The sequence below is a fragment of the Hypanus sabinus genome, chromosome 2 (assembly GCF_030144855.1).
Source record: "Hypanus sabinus isolate sHypSab1 chromosome 2, sHypSab1.hap1, whole genome shotgun sequence".
In the NCBI taxonomy this organism is placed as follows: domain Eukaryota; kingdom Metazoa; phylum Chordata; class Chondrichthyes; order Myliobatiformes; family Dasyatidae; genus Hypanus; species Hypanus sabinus.
In genome coordinates this window covers 207169623-207188835 of record NC_082707.1, presented here as the reverse complement: position 1 = coordinate 207188835, position 19213 = coordinate 207169623, and the positions used below count along the sequence as shown (strand labels likewise).

The window sequence follows — 19213 nt, the reverse complement described above, 5'->3', positions numbered from 1 at the left end:
GGTATGGATTGAGAATAAGAGGTCAGTTATTTAAAACAGAGTTGAGGAAAAACTTCTTCTCCCAGAGAGTTATAGAGGTGTGGAATGCACTGCCTCGGAAGACGGTGGAGGCCAATTCTCTGGATGCTTTCAAGAAGGAGCTAGATAGATATCTGATGGATAGGGGAATCAAGGGATATGGGGCCAAGGCAGGGACTGGGTATTGATAGTGAATGATCAGCCATGATCTCAGAATGGCGGTGCAGACTCGAGGGGCCGAATGGTCTACTTCTGCACCTATTGTCTATTGTCTATTGTCTATAATATACAGAGTCTATAAAAAGTAATCAGCCACCTTGGAAGTTTTCGGGTTTTATTGTTTTACAACATTGAATCACAGTGGATTTAATTTGGCTTTTTTGACACTGATTAACAGAAGAAGACTCTTTTTACAAATCAGAAATTTACAAATTTTTACGAATCTTTATTAATTACAAATATAAAACATAAAGTAATTGATTGCATAAGAATTCACCCCCTTCATGTCAGTATTTAGTAGATGCACCTTTGGCAGCAATTACAGCCTTGAGTCTGTGTGGATAGATCTCTATCAGCTTTGCATATCTGAACACTGCTATTTTTCTCTATTCTTCTTTACAAAACTGCTTAACCTCTGTCAGATTGCATGGGGATCATAAGTGAACGGCGCTTTTCAAGTCCAAATTCTCAATTGGATTGCGGTCTGGACTCTGACTTGGCCACTCCAGGACACTAACTTTGTGGTTTTTAAGCCACTTTGGCTTTGGCTTTTGGCTTTCTGCTTGGAGTCATTGTCTTGCTGGAAAACAAATCTTCTCCCAAGTCGCAGTTCTTTTGCAGACTGCATCAGGTTTTCCTCCTGGATTTCTCTGTATTTTGCTGCATTCATTTTACCCTCTACCTTCACAAGCCTTCCAGGGCCTGCTGCAGTGAAACATCCCCACAGCATGACGCAGCCTCCACCATGCTTCATGGAAGGGATGGGATATTTTTGAGGATGTGAGGTGTTTGGTTTATGCCAAACATAGCGTTTAGTTTGATGGCCAAAAAGCTCAAATCTGGTTTCATTAGACCATAGAACCTTCTTCCAGCTGAATTCAGAGTCTCTCACTCACATGCCTTCTGGCAAACTCTAGCCAAGATTTCAGGTGAGCTGTTTTCAATAGTGGATTTCTCTTTGCCACTCTCCCATAAAACTGTGACTGGTGAAGCACCTGGATAACAGTTGTTTGCGTAGCCACTCCCATCTCAGCTACGAAAGCTTGTAACTCTTCCAGAGATGTCATAGGTCTCTTCTCTTGGTGGCCTCCCATACTAGTCCCTTCTTGCATGGCTCCTCAGTTTTTGTGAATGGCCTGATTCAAGCAGGATTACAGACATAGAACATAGAACAATACAGCACAGTACAGGCCCTTTCAACCCTTAAACCCAGCCTCCCATATAACCCTCCACCTTAAATTCCTTCATATACCTGTCTAGTTGTCTCTTAAATTTCACTAGTGTATCTGCCTCCACCACTGACTCAGGCAGTGCATTCCACACACCAACCACTCTCTGAGTAAAAAACCTTCCTCTAATATCCCCCTTGAACTTCCCTCCCCTTACCTTAAAGCCATGCCCTCTTGTACTGAGCAGTGGTGCCCTGGGGAAGAGGCGCTGGCTGTCCACTCTGTCGATTCCTTTTAATATCTTGTATATCTCTATCATGTCTCCTCTCATCCTCCTTCTCTCCAGAGAGTAAAGCCCTAGCTCCCTTAATCTCTGAACATAATCCATACTCTCTAAACCAGGCAGCATCCTGGTAAATCTCCTCTGTACCCTTTCCAATGCTTCCACATCCTTCCTATACTGAGGCAACCAGAAATGGACACAGTACTCCAAGTGTGGCCTAACCAGAGTTTTATAGAGCTGCATCATTACTGCGCGACTCTTAAACTCTATTCCTCGACTTATGAAAGCTAACACTCCATAAGCTTTCTTAACTACCCTATCTACCTGTGAGGCAACTTTCAGGGATCTGTGGACATGTACCCCCAGATTCCTCTGCTCCTCTACACTTCCAAGTATCCTGCCATTTACTTTGTGCTCTGCCTTGGAGTTTGTCCTTCCAAAGTGTACCACCTCACACTTCTCTGGGTTGAACTGCATCTTCCACTTCTTAGCCCACCTCTGTATCCTATCAATATCTCTCTGCAATCTTAGACAATCCTCTACACTACCTACAACACCACCAACCTTCGTGTCATCTGCAAACTTGCCAACCCACCCTTCTACCCCCACGTCCAGGTCGTTAATAAACATCACAAAAATTAGAGTTCCCAGAACCGATCCTTGTGGGACGCCACTAGTCACAACCCTCAAATCTGAATGTACTCCCTCCACCACGACCCTCTGCTTTCTGCAGGCAAGCCAATTCTGAATCCACCTGACCAAACTTCCCTGGATCCCATGCCTTCTGACTTTCTGAATAAGCCTACTGTGTGGAACCTTGTCAAATGCCTTACTAAAATCCATGTAGATCCCATCCACTGCACTACCTTCATCTATATGCCTGGTCACCTCCTCAAAGAACTCTATCAGGCTTGTTAGACATGATCTGCCCTTCACAAAGCCATGCTGACTAACCCTGATCAGTCCATGATTCTCTAAATGGCCATAGATCCTATCTCTAAGAATCTTTTCCAACAGCTTTCCCACCACAGACATAAGGTTCACTGGTCTATTATTACTCAGACTATCCCTACTACCTTTTTTGAACAAGGGGACAACATTCGCCTCCCTCCAATCCTCCGGTACCATTCCCATGAACAATGGATACATTAAGATCCTAGCCAGAGGCTCAGCAATCTCTTCCCTCGCCTCATGGAGCAGCCTGGGGAATACTGTCATGTTCTTTCCATTTCTTGATGACTGAATTAACTGTACTCCAAGAGATTTTCAGTGACTTGGAAATTTTCTTGTATGTATCTCTCCTGACTTGTGCTTTTCAAAACTTTTTTCTGGTGTTGCTTGGTGTCTTCTTTTAGCTTCATGGTGTAGTTTTTGCCAGGATACTGACTCACCAGCAGTTGGACATTCCAGATACAGCTGTATTTCTACTACAGTTAATTGAAACACTTTGACTGCACACAGGTCTTCAAAAATAGATCGCCATTTAACTAATTATGTGACTTCTAAAACCAAATGGCTGTACCAGTGATGCTTTGGTGTATCATATTTGGGGGGGGGGGGGGAGTTCTTAGGCAATCAATTATTTTGTATTTTATATTTGTAATTAATTTAGATCACTTTGTAGAGATCTGTTTTCACTTTGACATGATAGTCTTTTTCTGTTGATCAATGCTGAATGGTGGAGAAAACTCGATGGCCAAACGGCCTAATTCTGGTTCCCTATCTTATGGTCTTAATGTCAAACAAGCCCAATTAATCCACTGTGATACAATGTTATAAAACAATAAAACATGAAAACTTCTAAGGCTGGGGGGGGGGGGTGAATTCTTTTTATGGGCACTGTATATGGATTTTAGTACAGCATTTAACAAGGTTTCTTTGGAAGGCTCTTCCAGAAAGAAATGAGGCATGATATCCATGGAAACCTGACAGCATGGATCAAAATTAGCAGTCCACAGAAGGCAGAAGGTTATAGTAAATGGAACATATTGTGCCTGGAAGTTGTTGATTGGTGAATCTGTTGTGGCACCACTGCTCTTTGTGATTTTTGTAAATGACTTGGATGAGAAAATGGAAGGATAGGCAGATGGTGGTGTTGGGAATAGTGTAGAATGTTGGACAGAAGCAGATGTAGAGCTGGGTTGAAAAGTGGCAGATGGATTTCAGTCCAGAAAAGTGTGAAATGATACACTTTGGAAGAATGAACTTTAAGGGATATTGCAAGATTAATGGTAGAATTTTTTGCAGTGTGGATAAACAGAAGGACCTTGGGTATGAAGTCTGTAGATCCCACAAAGTTGCTGCAAAAGTTGATAAGGTGTTAAGAAGGTGTATGATGTATTGTCCTTCATTAGTCTGAAGAATATGTTCAAGATTCACAAGGTAATATTGTAGCTTTATAAAACCCTGGGCAGACCACAGAGAGCTTTGTGCTCAATCCTGGTTGCTTCATAGTAGGAAGGCTGTGGAATCATAAGAGAGGTTGCAAAGGAGATTTATCCAGGTGCTGCCTGGATTAGAGAGGATAGGATGAGTAAGCCAGAGCTTTTCTCTTTGGAGCAAAGGAGGGTGAGAGGCCACATGATAGAGGTCTATACAATGATAAGAGGCAGAGAGTTGACAGTCAATGCCTTTTCCGAGGGTGGCAATGGCTAATAGTAGATGTCATCCTTTTAAGGTAAGTGGAGCAAGGTTTAGGGGAATGTCAAAGGTAGGTTTTTTAATACAGAATATTAAATGTTGGGAATGCACTGTCAGAGGTAGTGGTAGAAGCAGATACAATAAGGACATTTAGAGACTCTTTGATGGCACATAAATGAAAGAAGAGTGGAGGGTTATGGGTAATATAGGAGGGAAGGATCAGATTGATCATGGAGTATACTCAAAGTATAGTCAAAGCAACCTCAGAGGTGAAAGGGCCCATACAGTATTGTACTATTCTATGTTCTATGCTCTAAATGTGAAAATTCAGATATTTTCCACTTATCAGTCAATTCTGATATAAAAAAATTATTTGTTATAGGAGGTACTCCATGTTGCAGGGGTGGAGATGCAGTTGGTTGCTGCAGTTGCATTTCTTACCATCTTACAAGAAGAGTTGGTTTCCACAGCAGCTTATATCCACTCTTTTCTCCCAATTATATTGGTAAACCTAGATCACAAAGATACAGGTTAGTTACATTAATGAACTGAATCCTTCAGCATTGCATGCTTGTGGTAGTAGTTTTAAAATCTGATTTTCATTCTTAATATCTCATTTGTTGTACTGATTTTATTAAGTAACCATCTTTGGAAAATTATGATAAAGTGTATTTGAATAATGGGGATAATGTGAATTTGAAACTGTCTTGTTTTCTTGGTGAAATATGTTGTTTTTTAAGTATTGGCTTGAAGGGGGTCAAAGATTATCCATTTAAGTATTGGGTTGAAGAAGGCCAAAGATTATCCATTTAAAGTTCATGATATTGAGCAGCATGTGATCAGCAATTTGTATAAACTTGTTTAGTAGTGTTTAATAGGTATAGTTACAAAGAAACACTCAACAATTGTTCCTTTTGTGTGTGTGAGGGTGGGGTTGTGTGGGTGACAGGCAGAAATGACTGTCTCTTAAAACCATCAACGAAGAAATACATTGATGGTCAAGAAATTGTAATTGACAACGAGATTCGGAGTACTGGTAATAGGTTTATTATTGTCATGTCTACCATCATATAGTGAAAAGCTTTTATGTACTGTACATGCCACCCAAACAGATTATTTCATACAGAAGTATTTTGAGGTAATGCAAAAGGAAAAGAGATAATACAAGATACTGCTTTTTACAGAGCAGTTAGAATTAGGCTTTTCAAAATGTAGAAAAGTACCTAATGAAATATTTTAAGACAGTTTCTGCAAAAGTAATGTCTGCATAAACTCATCAGGCTTTTTTTCCCTGGTAATAAGTTCTGCAGCATAATCTTCTGGAAGGTTGACTAATATGAAAATAATTTAGATCCGTACAGTTCTTCACTAAGATCCAAATAAGTGTCTCTAACTTGTTACTTCATAATAAGACTATTTTGTTTCAGGCATAAAAATAAAGCAGATTAGTGCATATGCTAAGCATGGCTCATGTATTAGGTTACAGAACTAGATGATGGACTTAATTATGTAATATGTTAATTTTGTAGATTAATTTGTCACCACTTATTATGTTTGTATTTTGGTCAGTGGTCAGCAATGCATGGTTGGAGACTCTCCTGACTGTAATCAATGCTTTACCAAAGGAAACCATCAGGCAAGAGGTAATGTAAAAGTAAACCATGTATTTACTTTCTGATTGCATGATCATGAATATCTTGATGAATATGTCAACTGTGATGCTTGCATTTATTTACAGACATTTATTAAAATGGCATGAATAACAGTGAAGTGCTGTCCATTATACCTGCTCTAGTTAAAGCAGAAATGCTGCATCAGTCATGGAACATGGGAGAAGGCTGAATGATTAATCATGATTAAGCCAGCTCTTTATTACACCTGTCCAATTTCAGAATCAGATTCAGGTTTAATATCACTGGCATATGTCATGAAATATATTGTTTTGTGAGAGCTGCATATCGTAATACATAATAATAAAACAATAAAAATTACAATACAAATAAATATATTGTATATAAAATTGGATAATTTGCAAAAAGAGAGAAAAAGAATAATACAGTGCACATAGGTTCATTTTCCATTTAGGAATCTGATGGCGATGGGGAAGAAGCTGTTCCTAAACTTTGAGGGTATGTCTCCACACACCTGTTCTGCCTCTTTGATGGTGGTAATGAGAAGAGGGCATGTCCTGGGTCATGGGGTTCCTGAATGATAGTGATCCATTTATCTCAATACCCTCCACATCTCCTGCTTGTTTTTCCCCTTTTGGTTATTTATCCACCGTTCTATATTGATCCACACTGAGCTGCCAGAAGACTAAAGGTTAGCAAATGTTGTTCTGTTGTTTAGGGAAGGCTCTAAAAATAAGCCAGGAAGTTCTAGGTCAGTGAGCCTGACATCAATACTGGGTAAACTATCAGAAGGTATTCTAAAGAAATGGATATATAAGTATTAGGATAGAAGGAGCCTGATTAAGGATAGTCAACATGGCTTTTGCTTGGTAGCTAGTGTGTAACCAATCTTATGGAGTTTTTTGAGGAAGTTACCAGGAAAGTTGATGAAGACAAGGCAGTGGTTCTTGACTACATGGACTGTGCAAGGCTTTTGACAAGATCTGCATGAACAGGTTGGTCAGAAAGGTTCAGTTGCTTTGCATTCAGGATAAGGTAGTAAATTGGATTAGTCATTGGCTACATGGAAGAAGCCAAGGAGTGGTAAAATTTTGTTGCCTCTCTGACTGGAGGCCTGTGTCTAGTGGTGTGCCACAGGAACTGGTGCTGGAAATGTTGTCGTTTGTCATCTAAATCAACGATCTGGATGATAATATGGTAAACTAGATCAGAGAATTTGTGAATGACACCAAGTGGATGACGAAGAAGACTGTCAAAGCAGAGTTTGGACCAGCTGGAAAAACGGGCTGAGAAATGGCAGATGGAATTTACTATAGACAAGTGCAAATGGTAGGGCATGTGAGTATGGTAGAACTGTGGGATCTGAGAATAGTGATCCATAGTCCAAAAGACATTAAGGAGGTCTTATTTGGAGTGTTGTGTGCAGTTCTGGTCACCTACCTACAGGAAAGATGTAAATAAGATTGAAAGAATATAGAGAAAATTTACAAGGTTGTTGCCAGGACTGGAGGACTGAGTTATAAGGAAAGATTGAATAGGTTAGGACTTTATTCCCTAGAGCATTCAGTATTGTGCCAAATTCTTAGGCACACATATATAGCTAGGGTGCCTAAGACTTTTGTATAGTACTGTATTTGTCGACGTTGAGTGGAGAGCAAGTTCGTAAATCTGGTGAGAGCAAAGGATATTGGGAATAGCAGGGTGGAGTGCCATGGGAGGGGTGTGAGACGGCTGGTAGAGAAGGAGTGCCAAGGTAGGATGGTGGTGTGGGTGCAGACTCACCCAGCCCTGAGACACCAGGCAGGGATATTTGATTCCAAACAATTGGTTATTGTTTGTTACAGAATGCTTCTTTGGTGCTTGCTGCTGCCTCCCCTCTCCATTCCCCCTTTTCCAAGTATGATTACCCTCTCTCTGCCCCCGTCCCAATTTCAGTCGACAATAGAGACCCATATCAGAATTAGATCTATCATTGCAGCTATATAGGACCCTGGTCAGACCCCACTTGGAGTACTGTGCTCAGTTCTGGTCGCCTCACTACACGAAGGATGTGGAAGCCAAAGAAAGGGTGCAGAGGAGATTTACAAGGATGTTGCCTGGATTGGAGAGCATGCCTTATGAAAATAGGTTGAGTGAACTCGACCTTTTCTCCTTGGAGCGAAGGAGGATGAGAGGTGACCTGATAGAGGTGAATAAGATGATGAGAGGCATTGATTGTGTGGGTAGTCAGCGGCTTTTTCCCAGGGCTGAAATGGTTGCCACAAGAGGACACAGGTTTAAGGTGCTGGGGAGTAGGTACAGAGGAGATGTCAGGGGTAAGTTTTTTACTCAGAGAATGGTGAGTAAGTGGAATGGGCTGCTGGCAACAGAGCAATGGTGGAGGTGGATACAATAGGGTCTTCTAAGAGACTTCTGGATAGGTACATGGAGCTTAGAAAAATAGAGGGCTATAGGTAAGCCTAGTAATTTCTAAGATAGGGCCATGTTCGGCACAACTTTGTGGGCTGAAGGGCCTGTATTGTGCTGTAGGTTTTCTATGTTTCTATGTTCTATTACTCTCATATGTCATGAAATGTGTTTTTTTTGTGGCAGCAGTACAGTGCAATACATAGAAATACTGTGCATTTACTTAAGACTTTTGCACAGTACTGTAAGCGAATGGGGGAAGACTTGATAGAGGTATACAAAATTATGACAGGTATAGATATGGTAAATGCAAGCAGGTTTTTTCCACTAAGGTTAGGTGAGACTAGAGCTAATGGCTTAAGGGTGAAAGGTTCAATGTTTATAAGGGAACATGAGGGTGAGCTTCTTAACTCAGAGGGTGGTGAAAGTGTGGAATGAGCTGTCAGTGGAGATGGTGGATGTGGATTTCTTTTCAAAACAAGAGAAATTTCAATAGGTACATTGATTCAAGGGGATGGCGGTATATGATCTGGGTACACATCAATGGGACTAGGCATGTTAATAGTTTGGCAAAGAGTAGATAGGCCAAAGGGCCTGTTTCTGTTCTATAGTGTTCTAAGACTCCATGGTTTTCTATATATTAAAGGCAGGGGATAACTTGGGAAGTTGTGGGGTTCATTTTGGTCCTAAATAGCAATCTTCTCTTGGAGCCAGAGTAGCAACAAACAGTTTGCTGGAGGAACATCTGTGGAGGGAGAGAACTTGCGAATATTTCAGGTCAAAACTGTGCAACAGGACTGAGAGTGGAAAGCTGAGATGGCTAGTATAAAAAGAAGGGGTGGGTTGAAATGAGTCCAGGGTGATTAGTGTACAGAGGAGGGATGCAAGATGACAGGCAGGTTGTTCTGGGAAAGAATGAGGTACACACATGGAGTTGGGGACAAAGGCAGCTGAAATATAGATGTAGGGTAGATTAAAAATGGAGAAAAGTGGAGCAAGGTGGAGGATGGGGACTGTGAAGATTGGTAAAGAGCACAAAAAGGGGTGATAATGGGGAACCATTAGGGGAGGGGAAATGGCCAGTGGAAGCAGAACCAAATAGGGAGTGGACAGAGTCAGGAATCTGAGTAGGATGCTGGGAAGTGAGTGTTAGGAAAATAGGACAATAGTGGGGGGACCAGAGTAGGATTGGAAGTGGGGGGCAGTAGTGGGGGAAGGGGGGAAATAACTAACAGAGGGAAAGGTGGTTAAAATTGGAAAAGTCAATGTTAATGCCAAAGGATTTTGGACTACCCAGGTGGAGTATATGTAATGTTTATTCAGTTTGTATCGAGCATCTCCCTGGTAGTGGCGAAGGATGAATATGGACATTCAGAGGATGTAGAATACTTCTCATCTATATTCCCTATGAAGGAGAACCTATAGGTGGAGAAATCAGGGAGTGGGTAGTAAGAACTCTAGAACACTGGGCCACAAACGCTGCCATGGGTGGCAAGGGAGAGTTTGTTTGGGGCCATGTTAGAGAGTTGAAGATCTTTACTGGCCACCAGTGAAGTTCCTACTGTATGACTCAGACAGCTACTGTGATACCCCAACTATCAATGTTAGGAAATTTATTTAGGGAGAAAAATTATGAAAGAAAAGATTAGTCTGAACTTACAAAAGGCAGAGATAAGCAAAGATGATCAGAATTGTTTTATTATTGGGAGATCCTGTCTGACCAATTTGACCAATTTTGTGAAGAGGCCGCAGAAGATATTGATGAGGGCAATGTGATAGAAATAGTCTCAATGGACTTTATTGGGTCCTTTGTGTTCCTTGAGAGATTGGTGCAAAAAATTTGAGCCCATGGGATCCCGGACAAATGGGTAAAAATGATTTAAAGCGGATATGATAATATTTGCAGAAACTGATGGCGGAGGGTTAGTTTTATAACTGTAAGTGAGAGTACGATATTGCTGAAGTGGGCAGAGCAATGGCAGATGGGATTTAATCCTGATATGTGTGAGGTGAAGCATTTTCAGAGGACTAGTAAGAGCAGAGAATACACCATGAATGTCAGAACCTTGCAGAGCATTGAAGAACAGAGGAAGCTTTTGTACAAGTCCAATGATCCCTGAAGATGGCAGCACTGGTCGCTAACAAACCAAGGAAGGCATATATGATACTTCTTTGTCAATCAAGACATAATTGCACTTATTGTCAACCAGTTATTATTTCAACAATGGGTACCAGTGTGTAAAATATAGTTCGCTTTCAAAAGCTTTGCACTTACTCTGCCCATGCTTCTTCTATTTTAATGGGATAATAAATCATTGACTAAAGGTTTGCCTCTTTCTCCTAGCATACAAAATAGAATTCTGAATGAATTTTATAAGAGACTAAAATTGCAAATCTTAAACAATTGTTGAAAGCATCATAGTTGTCTTTTAGTGCTTAAAATGTTTCTATTTTCAGTAAGCTTTTGTTCTCGTTTAGATTTTATCTCCACTGGTTTCAAAGGCTCAATTATCACAGACAATCCAGTCACGTTTAGCCAGTTGCAAAATTCTGGGCCGAATTGCCAGGAAGTTTGAATCTCATGTGTAAGTGAAATGAATGTTTCATTGGTGATTGCTTGCTAAATGTATTAATCTAATTGTACATACAGCCCAAGATGCTATCATAATATTATGACTAAGTATTTCAATTTAGCATAAACTGAAAAATTGTTTTCTGAAATGATATGTCATTAATGTATTTTTACAGTAATATAGTTGATGTTTATTGTATAGCAAACATACATCATATAAATAATATGGACTATAATCTTTTCACTCCAGTTTTTACTCATTAAATTTTCTGTGGTTTTATTGAAACTTATTCATGGAGCTGTGTTGTCTGTAACTCATAAAACATTATTAGTTTCTTAAAATATATGAATAACCACATATACAGCACAGTGCAAAAGTCTTATGCACACACTCATATATAGCTAGGGTGCCTAAGACTTTTGCACAGCACTGTATTTGTCCACTTCGAGTGGACAGCGAGTTTGTAAATTTGGCGGAAGCAAAGGATGTTGGAAATTGCAAGGGTGGAGTGCCATGAGAGGGGTGTTACTTAGGTGGCAGAGAAGGAGAGCTAGGAGTGGAGGGTGGGTGGTGTAGGTGGAGACATACCCAGCCCTGAGACACCAGGAAAAGTAATTTGATTCCAAACAATTGGTATATTGATCATTACAGAATGTCTCTCTGGTGCCTCCTGCTCCCTCTCCTCTCCCTTCTCCTTTTCCCAACCATGATTCCCCTCTTCCAGTCCTTTCCCACTCACAGTCCACATTCGAGACCCATGTCAGAATCGGGTTTATCATCACTCAGATGTGTCATGAAGTGTTTTTTTTTGCAGCAGCACAGTGCAATACATAAATTAGTATGTTCTGTACAAAAGTCTTATGCACCCTAACTATATGTTTGTGCCTAAGACTTTTGTACAGTACTGTATTTAGACCATAAGACCATAAGATATAGGAGCAGAATTAGGCTATCGACCCTGCTCCACCACCTCATCATGGCTGATCCATTTTCCCTTTCAGCCCTAATCTCCTGCTTTCTCCCTATATCCCTTCATCTACTGACTAAACAAGAATTTAACAACCTTTGCCTTAAATGCACCCAATGACTTGGCCTCCACAGCTGCCTTTGAATTCCACAGATTCACCACTCTCTGGCTAAATAAATTCCTCCTCATCTCTGTTCTAAAAGGACGTCCCTCAATTCAGAGGCTGTGTCCTCTAGTCTTAGACTCCCCCACCATACGAAACATCTTCTCCACATCCACTCTAAGAAAACATAAATTTCTGTTCTAACTCTACACCTAATTGAATAATTTCAAGGTGTAAATTGATTATTTCTGTTGATGTTATGGCGATCAGTAAATAGTTAATCCATAAAGATCTAAATGTAGTGCTTCGTATGGTATTAACTCACTGTAATCTTGAACCTTTCTTTAACAACAATTTGTTCTCATTTTCCCTGGATCTAATAAACATTTTAATACAGAATTTCCCATTAACCTTTAACAACAACTTGTTCACACAATGGACATCCTCGTATATTCTGTGTAATTGGAGTGAATATGCTGGACATAAATTCTGAAACCAGATTAAGCTGTTTCCAAATGCATAATATATATCCTTTCATCACAAGTACATTCTGTCATTCAAATATCTGTTAAATAGCTGAATCATTTCACTGCCAGAGAGATATTCCCATTGTTTTTTGACCATATTTCATTATACTGGATTTAGGATTTTGTGCATTGTATCATCTTTCTGCAACAAAAAAAACATTTTTCTCTTTTCACTTGGTTTTATACACAAATGCTGCTTTTGCATTGATTCATATTACATCTTGAAGTGTGCTTTGTGTTTTGTTTCTGACAACAATAATTTAGTCTTTTATCAACATACTTAAAATGCTGGAAGAACTCAGCAGGCAGGACTTGCTGAAGGGTTTTGGCCCGAAACGTCGACTGTACTTTTTTCCATAGATGCTGCCTGGTTTGTTGAGTTCTTCCAGCATTTTGTGTGTGTAGCTCAGATTTCCAGCATCTCCAGATTCTCTCTTGTTTGTAATTTAGTTTTTATGTTGTACATAGTAATTAGTAGAGATAATGCTGTCTATCAGAGGTTATTGAATTGACTTTATTTCTTACATCCTTCACATACATGAGGAGTAAAAATCTTTATGTTACATCTCCGTCTAAATGTGCAATGTGCAATCGTAGTAATTTATAATACATTAAACAGTCAATGTAATATAGATAACACTCAAATCAGCGTGAGTTCATCAGTCTGATGGCCTGGTGGAAGAAGCTGTCCCTGAGCCTGTTGGTCCTGGCTTAACAGCTGGAATAGATTGTGGTTGGAGTGACTTGGGTCCCCAGTGATCCTACAGGCCCTTTTTACACACCTGTCCTTGTAAATGTCCTGAATCATGGGAAGTTCACATCTACAGATGCGCTGGGCTGTCTGCACCACTCTCTGCAGAGTCCTGCAATTGAGGGAGGTACAGTTCCCATACCAGGCAGTGATGCAGCCAGTCAGGGTGCTCTCAATTGTGCCCCTGTAGAAAGTCTTTAGGATTTGGGGCCCATACCAGACTTCCTCAATTGTCTGCAGTTGAACAGGGAAATTCTACCCAGTATGTGTCCAAAGTGTCTCGTGTGCGCTATTTAACAGTGGTTATCTTTTATTTTGCATTCATATAGTTCAAAAGTGCTTTTAGACATCCCAAGAGTATGAAAGGCAGAATATTAATGCTGTCTTTTCTCCTCCTTGTCTTTTGCATTCTGTTTTTAGCCCTCCTTTATCTTTGCACTTCCCTTTCTGCTCTTTGGTAGTAAAACTTTTAGCGCCCTCTATTTTAATTCCTGAATTCCCTTTGACCTTTCAAAATGAACGTTTTTTATCCACAGTTTTAGTTTGCTTGAAAATGTTCCATTCTGGCACAATTACCATTCTTTTATCTTTTAAAATTCTTTGACCCACTTCAGTGAAGTACTTAGGTGCATTTCCAACTTTAAGGAAACTGTATAAATATAATTTGTTGTTGTAAATTATTGACTATATTAAGTGTGGCAGCTCCTTCTGCTCTCTGGTCATATAGATTATAATACAGTTGAATAAGAGTTCAGTATGAACTAGAAGGGCCAAAGGACCTGTTTCTTTGTTGTAATACTCTATGACTCAATGGCACTATCGCTCTATGAATTCTGTTATTACAAATATGAGCAATTTGCTTCGTCATTGCTGGAATGTGAAGTAAGAATTAGTCATGGAAATGATTCTTGCTTGAAGGTTGCCTCCTCCACACCACTTGTAAATATGAGAATTGTAAATTACTGCTTTTTAAACTGTCAGGGTTGCAGCCTTCAGTTGTCTGTCAGCTAACAGGAGGGAAGCATTAATATGTTTGTGTTGGTATGTGACAACAACAAAATAGCCTGGGATAATAAGTGGTTTGTTTATTTTACATTTTTAACCATTCCTTTATGAGCTGCAAGGCACAACACACTAATGTTATATATTTATTATGATTATATTATAAAATTCAGAAGCATCTAAATAGTTGTATTATCTTTGCAGAATTAAGCGGGATATTTTGCCTCTAGTGAGATCACTTTGCCAGGATGTTGAATATGAAGTTCGCTCCTGTATGTGCCGACAGCTGGAATACATAGCACAGGGAATTGGGTAAATATCATAACTTACAATTACAACACGTATAAATGCATGTCAATTTGAAATAGAATTTCAGTACAACCAATAAAATCATAAATACCATAATTGAACATGTACAATTAACTTAACCAAGCTTTTCTTCCAATTAGGCAACTCAGTGCCAGATTACACCAAGAAAAATATTGAAAGAAGATGGTATTCTTAAACATGGTGCATGTTGATTTAAAATAGTTATGGGTATTATCAAATAATTAGATTATGAATTTAATATGTGTGTGCTATAGCATTTAATCTGCATGCATTTTACTCTAAGATTTGCTTATTGGAACTAAAGGAAAGCCTTTATGAAAATGCCTAAATCTTTAACAGATAGGTATCTTTTATGAATTATATTTGTATTTTTGATATTTTGTGATAACATTTTTAATTTTCATACATTGATGTGAAATAGATCAATTCTCTACTTCGTATAGTGTTTCTGCAAGCAAGCTTTTCATTTTACTTGTACCCTACCATGCTTGTTCATGTGACAATAAACTTGACATGATCCTTAATTCAACACTAAATTTAAATTTTATCCTACAAAGTAGTATTTCCTCCATTGCAGGGGCTCCCAGCCTTTTTTATGCCATAAACCCGTATCATCAACCAAGAGGTCTGGGAACTCCCACTCTATTGGAATTTTAGTCTTGCTATTCCAAAGTAATATTTTGCTTTTAGTTTTCACTTCTAGTCACATTTGTGTTGAAGTAAAAATTAGTAAGCAGGAACATTTTGAAATTATTATTCCAGGAAATGAAATAATTTTGATATATATAGTAAGTTCTAAGTATTGAGTTTAGATGGTAATATTTTACCCTTTTTCTTTCAATGGATAGATTTTAATGGAACTTACAATTCCACCATGTGTTTTGTAATAAGTCTTTGCTGTCAGTAGTGAAGTAGTAATGCTCATTGCTCTTCTGGAGAAAGCTGCTTACAAAAACCAGGATGATGCACTCCTTTCCCAAAACAATTGCTGCTGGACATGACCTCCAGGATCTTTGATATCTAGCACTAATGAAATTAACCAACTGACCAATGAACAAGTTTCAATGAAGAATTTTCATAGATAGCAAATTGTGAAGTAAAAAAATACAATGTTTAGGGCATAAAATATGGGAGCAGAATGAGGCCATTCAGCCTTTCATGTCTACTCTGCCATTTCATCAAGGCTCATCCATTTTCCCTCTCAGTCCCAATCTCCTGCCTTCTCCCCATACCCTTTCATCTAATCAAGAACCAATTAACCTCTGGCTTTACCAATAACCTTGATTGTATAGCTGCCTGTGGCAATAAATTCCACAGAATCACCCCTCTCTGGCTAAAGAAACTCCTCCTTATCTCCACTCTAAGTGGATGACCCTCTATTCTGAGGCTGTGTCCTCTGGTCTTAGACTCCCACATATCCTCTCCACATCCACTCTATTGAGGCTTTTCAACATTGATAAGTTTCAATGAAATCACCCCTCATTCTTTTGATTCCAGTGAGTACAATCCCAGAATCATTTTCATAAACCTTCTCATTGTCAGCATATCCTTTCCTAGACAAAGGGCCCAAAACTGCTCCAAGTAAGGCCACACCGGTGTTTATAGCGTCAACATTACATCCTTGCTTTTGTATTCTAGTTATCTCAAGATGAACGTAACATTGCATTTGCCTTCCTCATCACTGATTAAACCTGCAAACTAATCTTTAGCGAATCTTGCATGAGGACTCCCTCATTTGCACCTCAGATTTTTGAATTTTCTCTCCATTTCGAAAATAGTCTACACTTTTATTTCTTTTAACAAAGTGCGTGAACATAAACTTCCCAACACTGCATTCCTCCTGCCACTTCTTTGCCCATTCTCCTAATTTGTCAAAGTCCTTCTGCAACTTCTCAACACTACCTGCCCCTCCACCTGTCTTCATATCGTCTGCAAACTTAGTCATAAAGCCACCAAATCCATCATTCAAATCTTTGATATATAATGGTAAAAGAATCAGTCCCATCACAGATCCCTGTGGAACACCACTATTCACTGGCAGCCAACCAGAAAATGCTCTCTTTATTCCCACTTTTTGCCTCCTGCCAATTGGCTAATGCTCTATCCATGCTAGTATATTTCCTGTAATATCACAGGGTCTTAACTTGTTAAGCAGCCTTGTCAAAGGTCTTCCGAGAATCCAAGTACACAACATCAATCGATTTTCTTTTCTCTATCCTACTTATCATTTCCTCAACAAATTTCAACAGATTTGTCCGGAGGATTTCCCCTTAAGGAAATCATGCTGACTTCCAGCTATTTGATTACGTGCCTCCAAGTACCCCGAAACTACATCCTTAAAGATCAACTCCAACATCTTCTCAATCAGTGAGGTCCAACCTACTGGTCTATAATTTCCTTTCTTCTGCCTCTTTCCCTTCTTGAAGAGCGGAGTGACATTTGCAATTTTCCTGTCCTCTGGAAATATGCCAGAATCTATTGATTCTTAAAAGATCATCACTAATGTCTCATAATCTCTTCATCCATTTCTTTCAGAAACCTAGGTTGTATACTATCTGGTCCAGGTGACTTATCTACTTTCAGACCTTTCCCAAGCACCTTCTGTATAGTAATAGCAATTTCACTCACTTCTGTTCCCAGACACTCTCGAACCTCTGCCATACTTATAGTGTCTTCTACTGTGAAGACTGATGCAAACTACTTATTCAGTTCATCCACCATTTCCTGGTCCCCCATTACTACCTCTCCAGCATCATTTTCCAGTGGTCCAATATCTACTCTCGCCTCTTTTTTACACTTTCTATATCAGAAACTTTTGATATCCTCTTTACTATTATTGGCCAGCTTACCTTTGTATTCTATTTTTTCCTCCTTTAAATTGCTTTTTGTTGTTTTTTAAAAGCTTCTTAATACTCTAGCTTCTCACTAATTTTTGCTCTATTATAATAACAATAGGCATCCGTTAGTCTTGTGAGACCATGGATTTGTTGCTGGGTGCAGGCCTGGGCAGGGTTGTATGGGAGACCGGCAGTTGTCCAAGCTGCAAGCCTTCCCCTCTCCACATCACTGATGTTGTCCAAGGGAAGGGCACTAAGCAGCTTGGCACTGGTGTCGTTGCAGAGCAATGTGTTGTTAAGTGCCTTGCTCATGGACACAACACACTGCCTCAACTGAGGCTCGAACCAGTGACCATCAGGTCACAAGACCGATGCCTTATCCACTAGGCCATGCGCCAACACACTCTAATATATGCCCTTCCTTTGGCTTTGATATTGGTTTTGATTTCTCTTGTTAGCCACAATTTTGCATCTTCTCCCTTTAGAAGACTTATTTTTCAGTGGGATGTATCTATTCTGTGCCTTCCTACTTGCTCCCAGAAATTCCAGCCTTTGCTACTCTGTCATTATCCTTGCTGATATTTCCTTCAGATCAATTTTGGCATCTCCTTTCTCATGCCTTTGTAATTCCCTTTACTCCACAGTAATACTGATACATCTGACATAGTTTCTCCTCAAACTGCAGGTGAATTCTATCAATTCCTTTATCTTAAGCTCTCCAAACAATTCTGGCTTAGTTTAAATATTTAACAGAATATAAGTAAATTATGGGAAAATACACATAGAAATAAATTAAACTGATTTGTCTTGAACTTTAAAAGTAATTGATAAATAATATCACTTTTATCAAATTTTGAAATATTAGTCTGTAGTATAAAAAATCAACAAAATATTTGGATTTTATGGCTTAGGGATTATGATGGTTTAGCTCACCACCAAAAATTTTACAATATCCCATTTTACAAAGAAAATTCAATTTTTTAAAAACAAAATTAATGTTTTATAAACACCTCATGTTCTCATAAATTCACTGATTTCTACAAATTATGTTTGAGGTGATTGTTACAAAGCACCTAATACATGAGCAGAGAGTATAAGACTTCAGATGTTTTGAAGTTCTGTTGTCAGATTTCCTGGTGGCCTTGCTATTACTGTGCCGACAAAAAGTGTTCACCCCTGGAAGTTGTAATGTTTTATTGTTTTATAGCATTGAATCACAGTGGGTTTAAATTGACTTTTTTTCAACACTAATCAACAGAAAAAGACTCATGTCAAAGTGAAAACATCTCTACAAAGTGATCTAAATTAATTACAAAGATAAAACACAAAATAATTGATTGCATAAGTGTTCCCCACCATCCTTTAATATGACACACTGAATTATCAGTGGGTTTAGAAATCATGTAATAAGTTAAATGGAGATCTGTTGTTGGAGACCTATGTGCATTCAATGTGTTTCAATTGATTGTAGTAAAAACACACCTGGATCTGGCAGATCCAGCTGCTGGTAAGTCAGTATCCTGACAAAAACTACACCATGTGGACAAAAGAACACTCCAAGCAACTCTGCGAAAAGTTTATTGAAAAGCACAAGTCAGAAGAAGGATCCAAGAAAATTTCCAAGTCACTGAATATCCCTTGGCACAGAGTGAAGTCAATCATCAAGAAATGGAAAGAAAATGGCACAGCTGTAAATCTGCCTAAAACTGTCAAAAACTGAGTGACAGTGGAAGAAGGGGACTAGTGAGGGAGGCCAC

General features: G+C 39.2%; 1 protein-coding gene across 3 annotated transcripts in view; it reads left to right on the top strand.

The window, feature by feature from the left end:
- Window positions 1–19213, top strand: part of ppp4r4 (protein phosphatase 4, regulatory subunit 4) — a 231166-nt gene that overhangs the window by 117812 nt on the left and 94141 nt on the right. For all 3 annotated transcript variants that reach the window (XM_059962617.1, XM_059962616.1, XM_059962606.1), the window contains exons 4-7: window positions 4712–4859; window positions 5899–5972; window positions 10845–10951; window positions 14494–14601. In XM_059962617.1, coding sequence (XP_059818600.1) covers window positions 4712–4859; window positions 5899–5972; window positions 10845–10951; window positions 14494–14601 — 437 coding nt within the window. The remainder of the gene's footprint in view (window positions 1–4711; window positions 4860–5898; window positions 5973–10844; window positions 10952–14493; window positions 14602–19213) is intronic.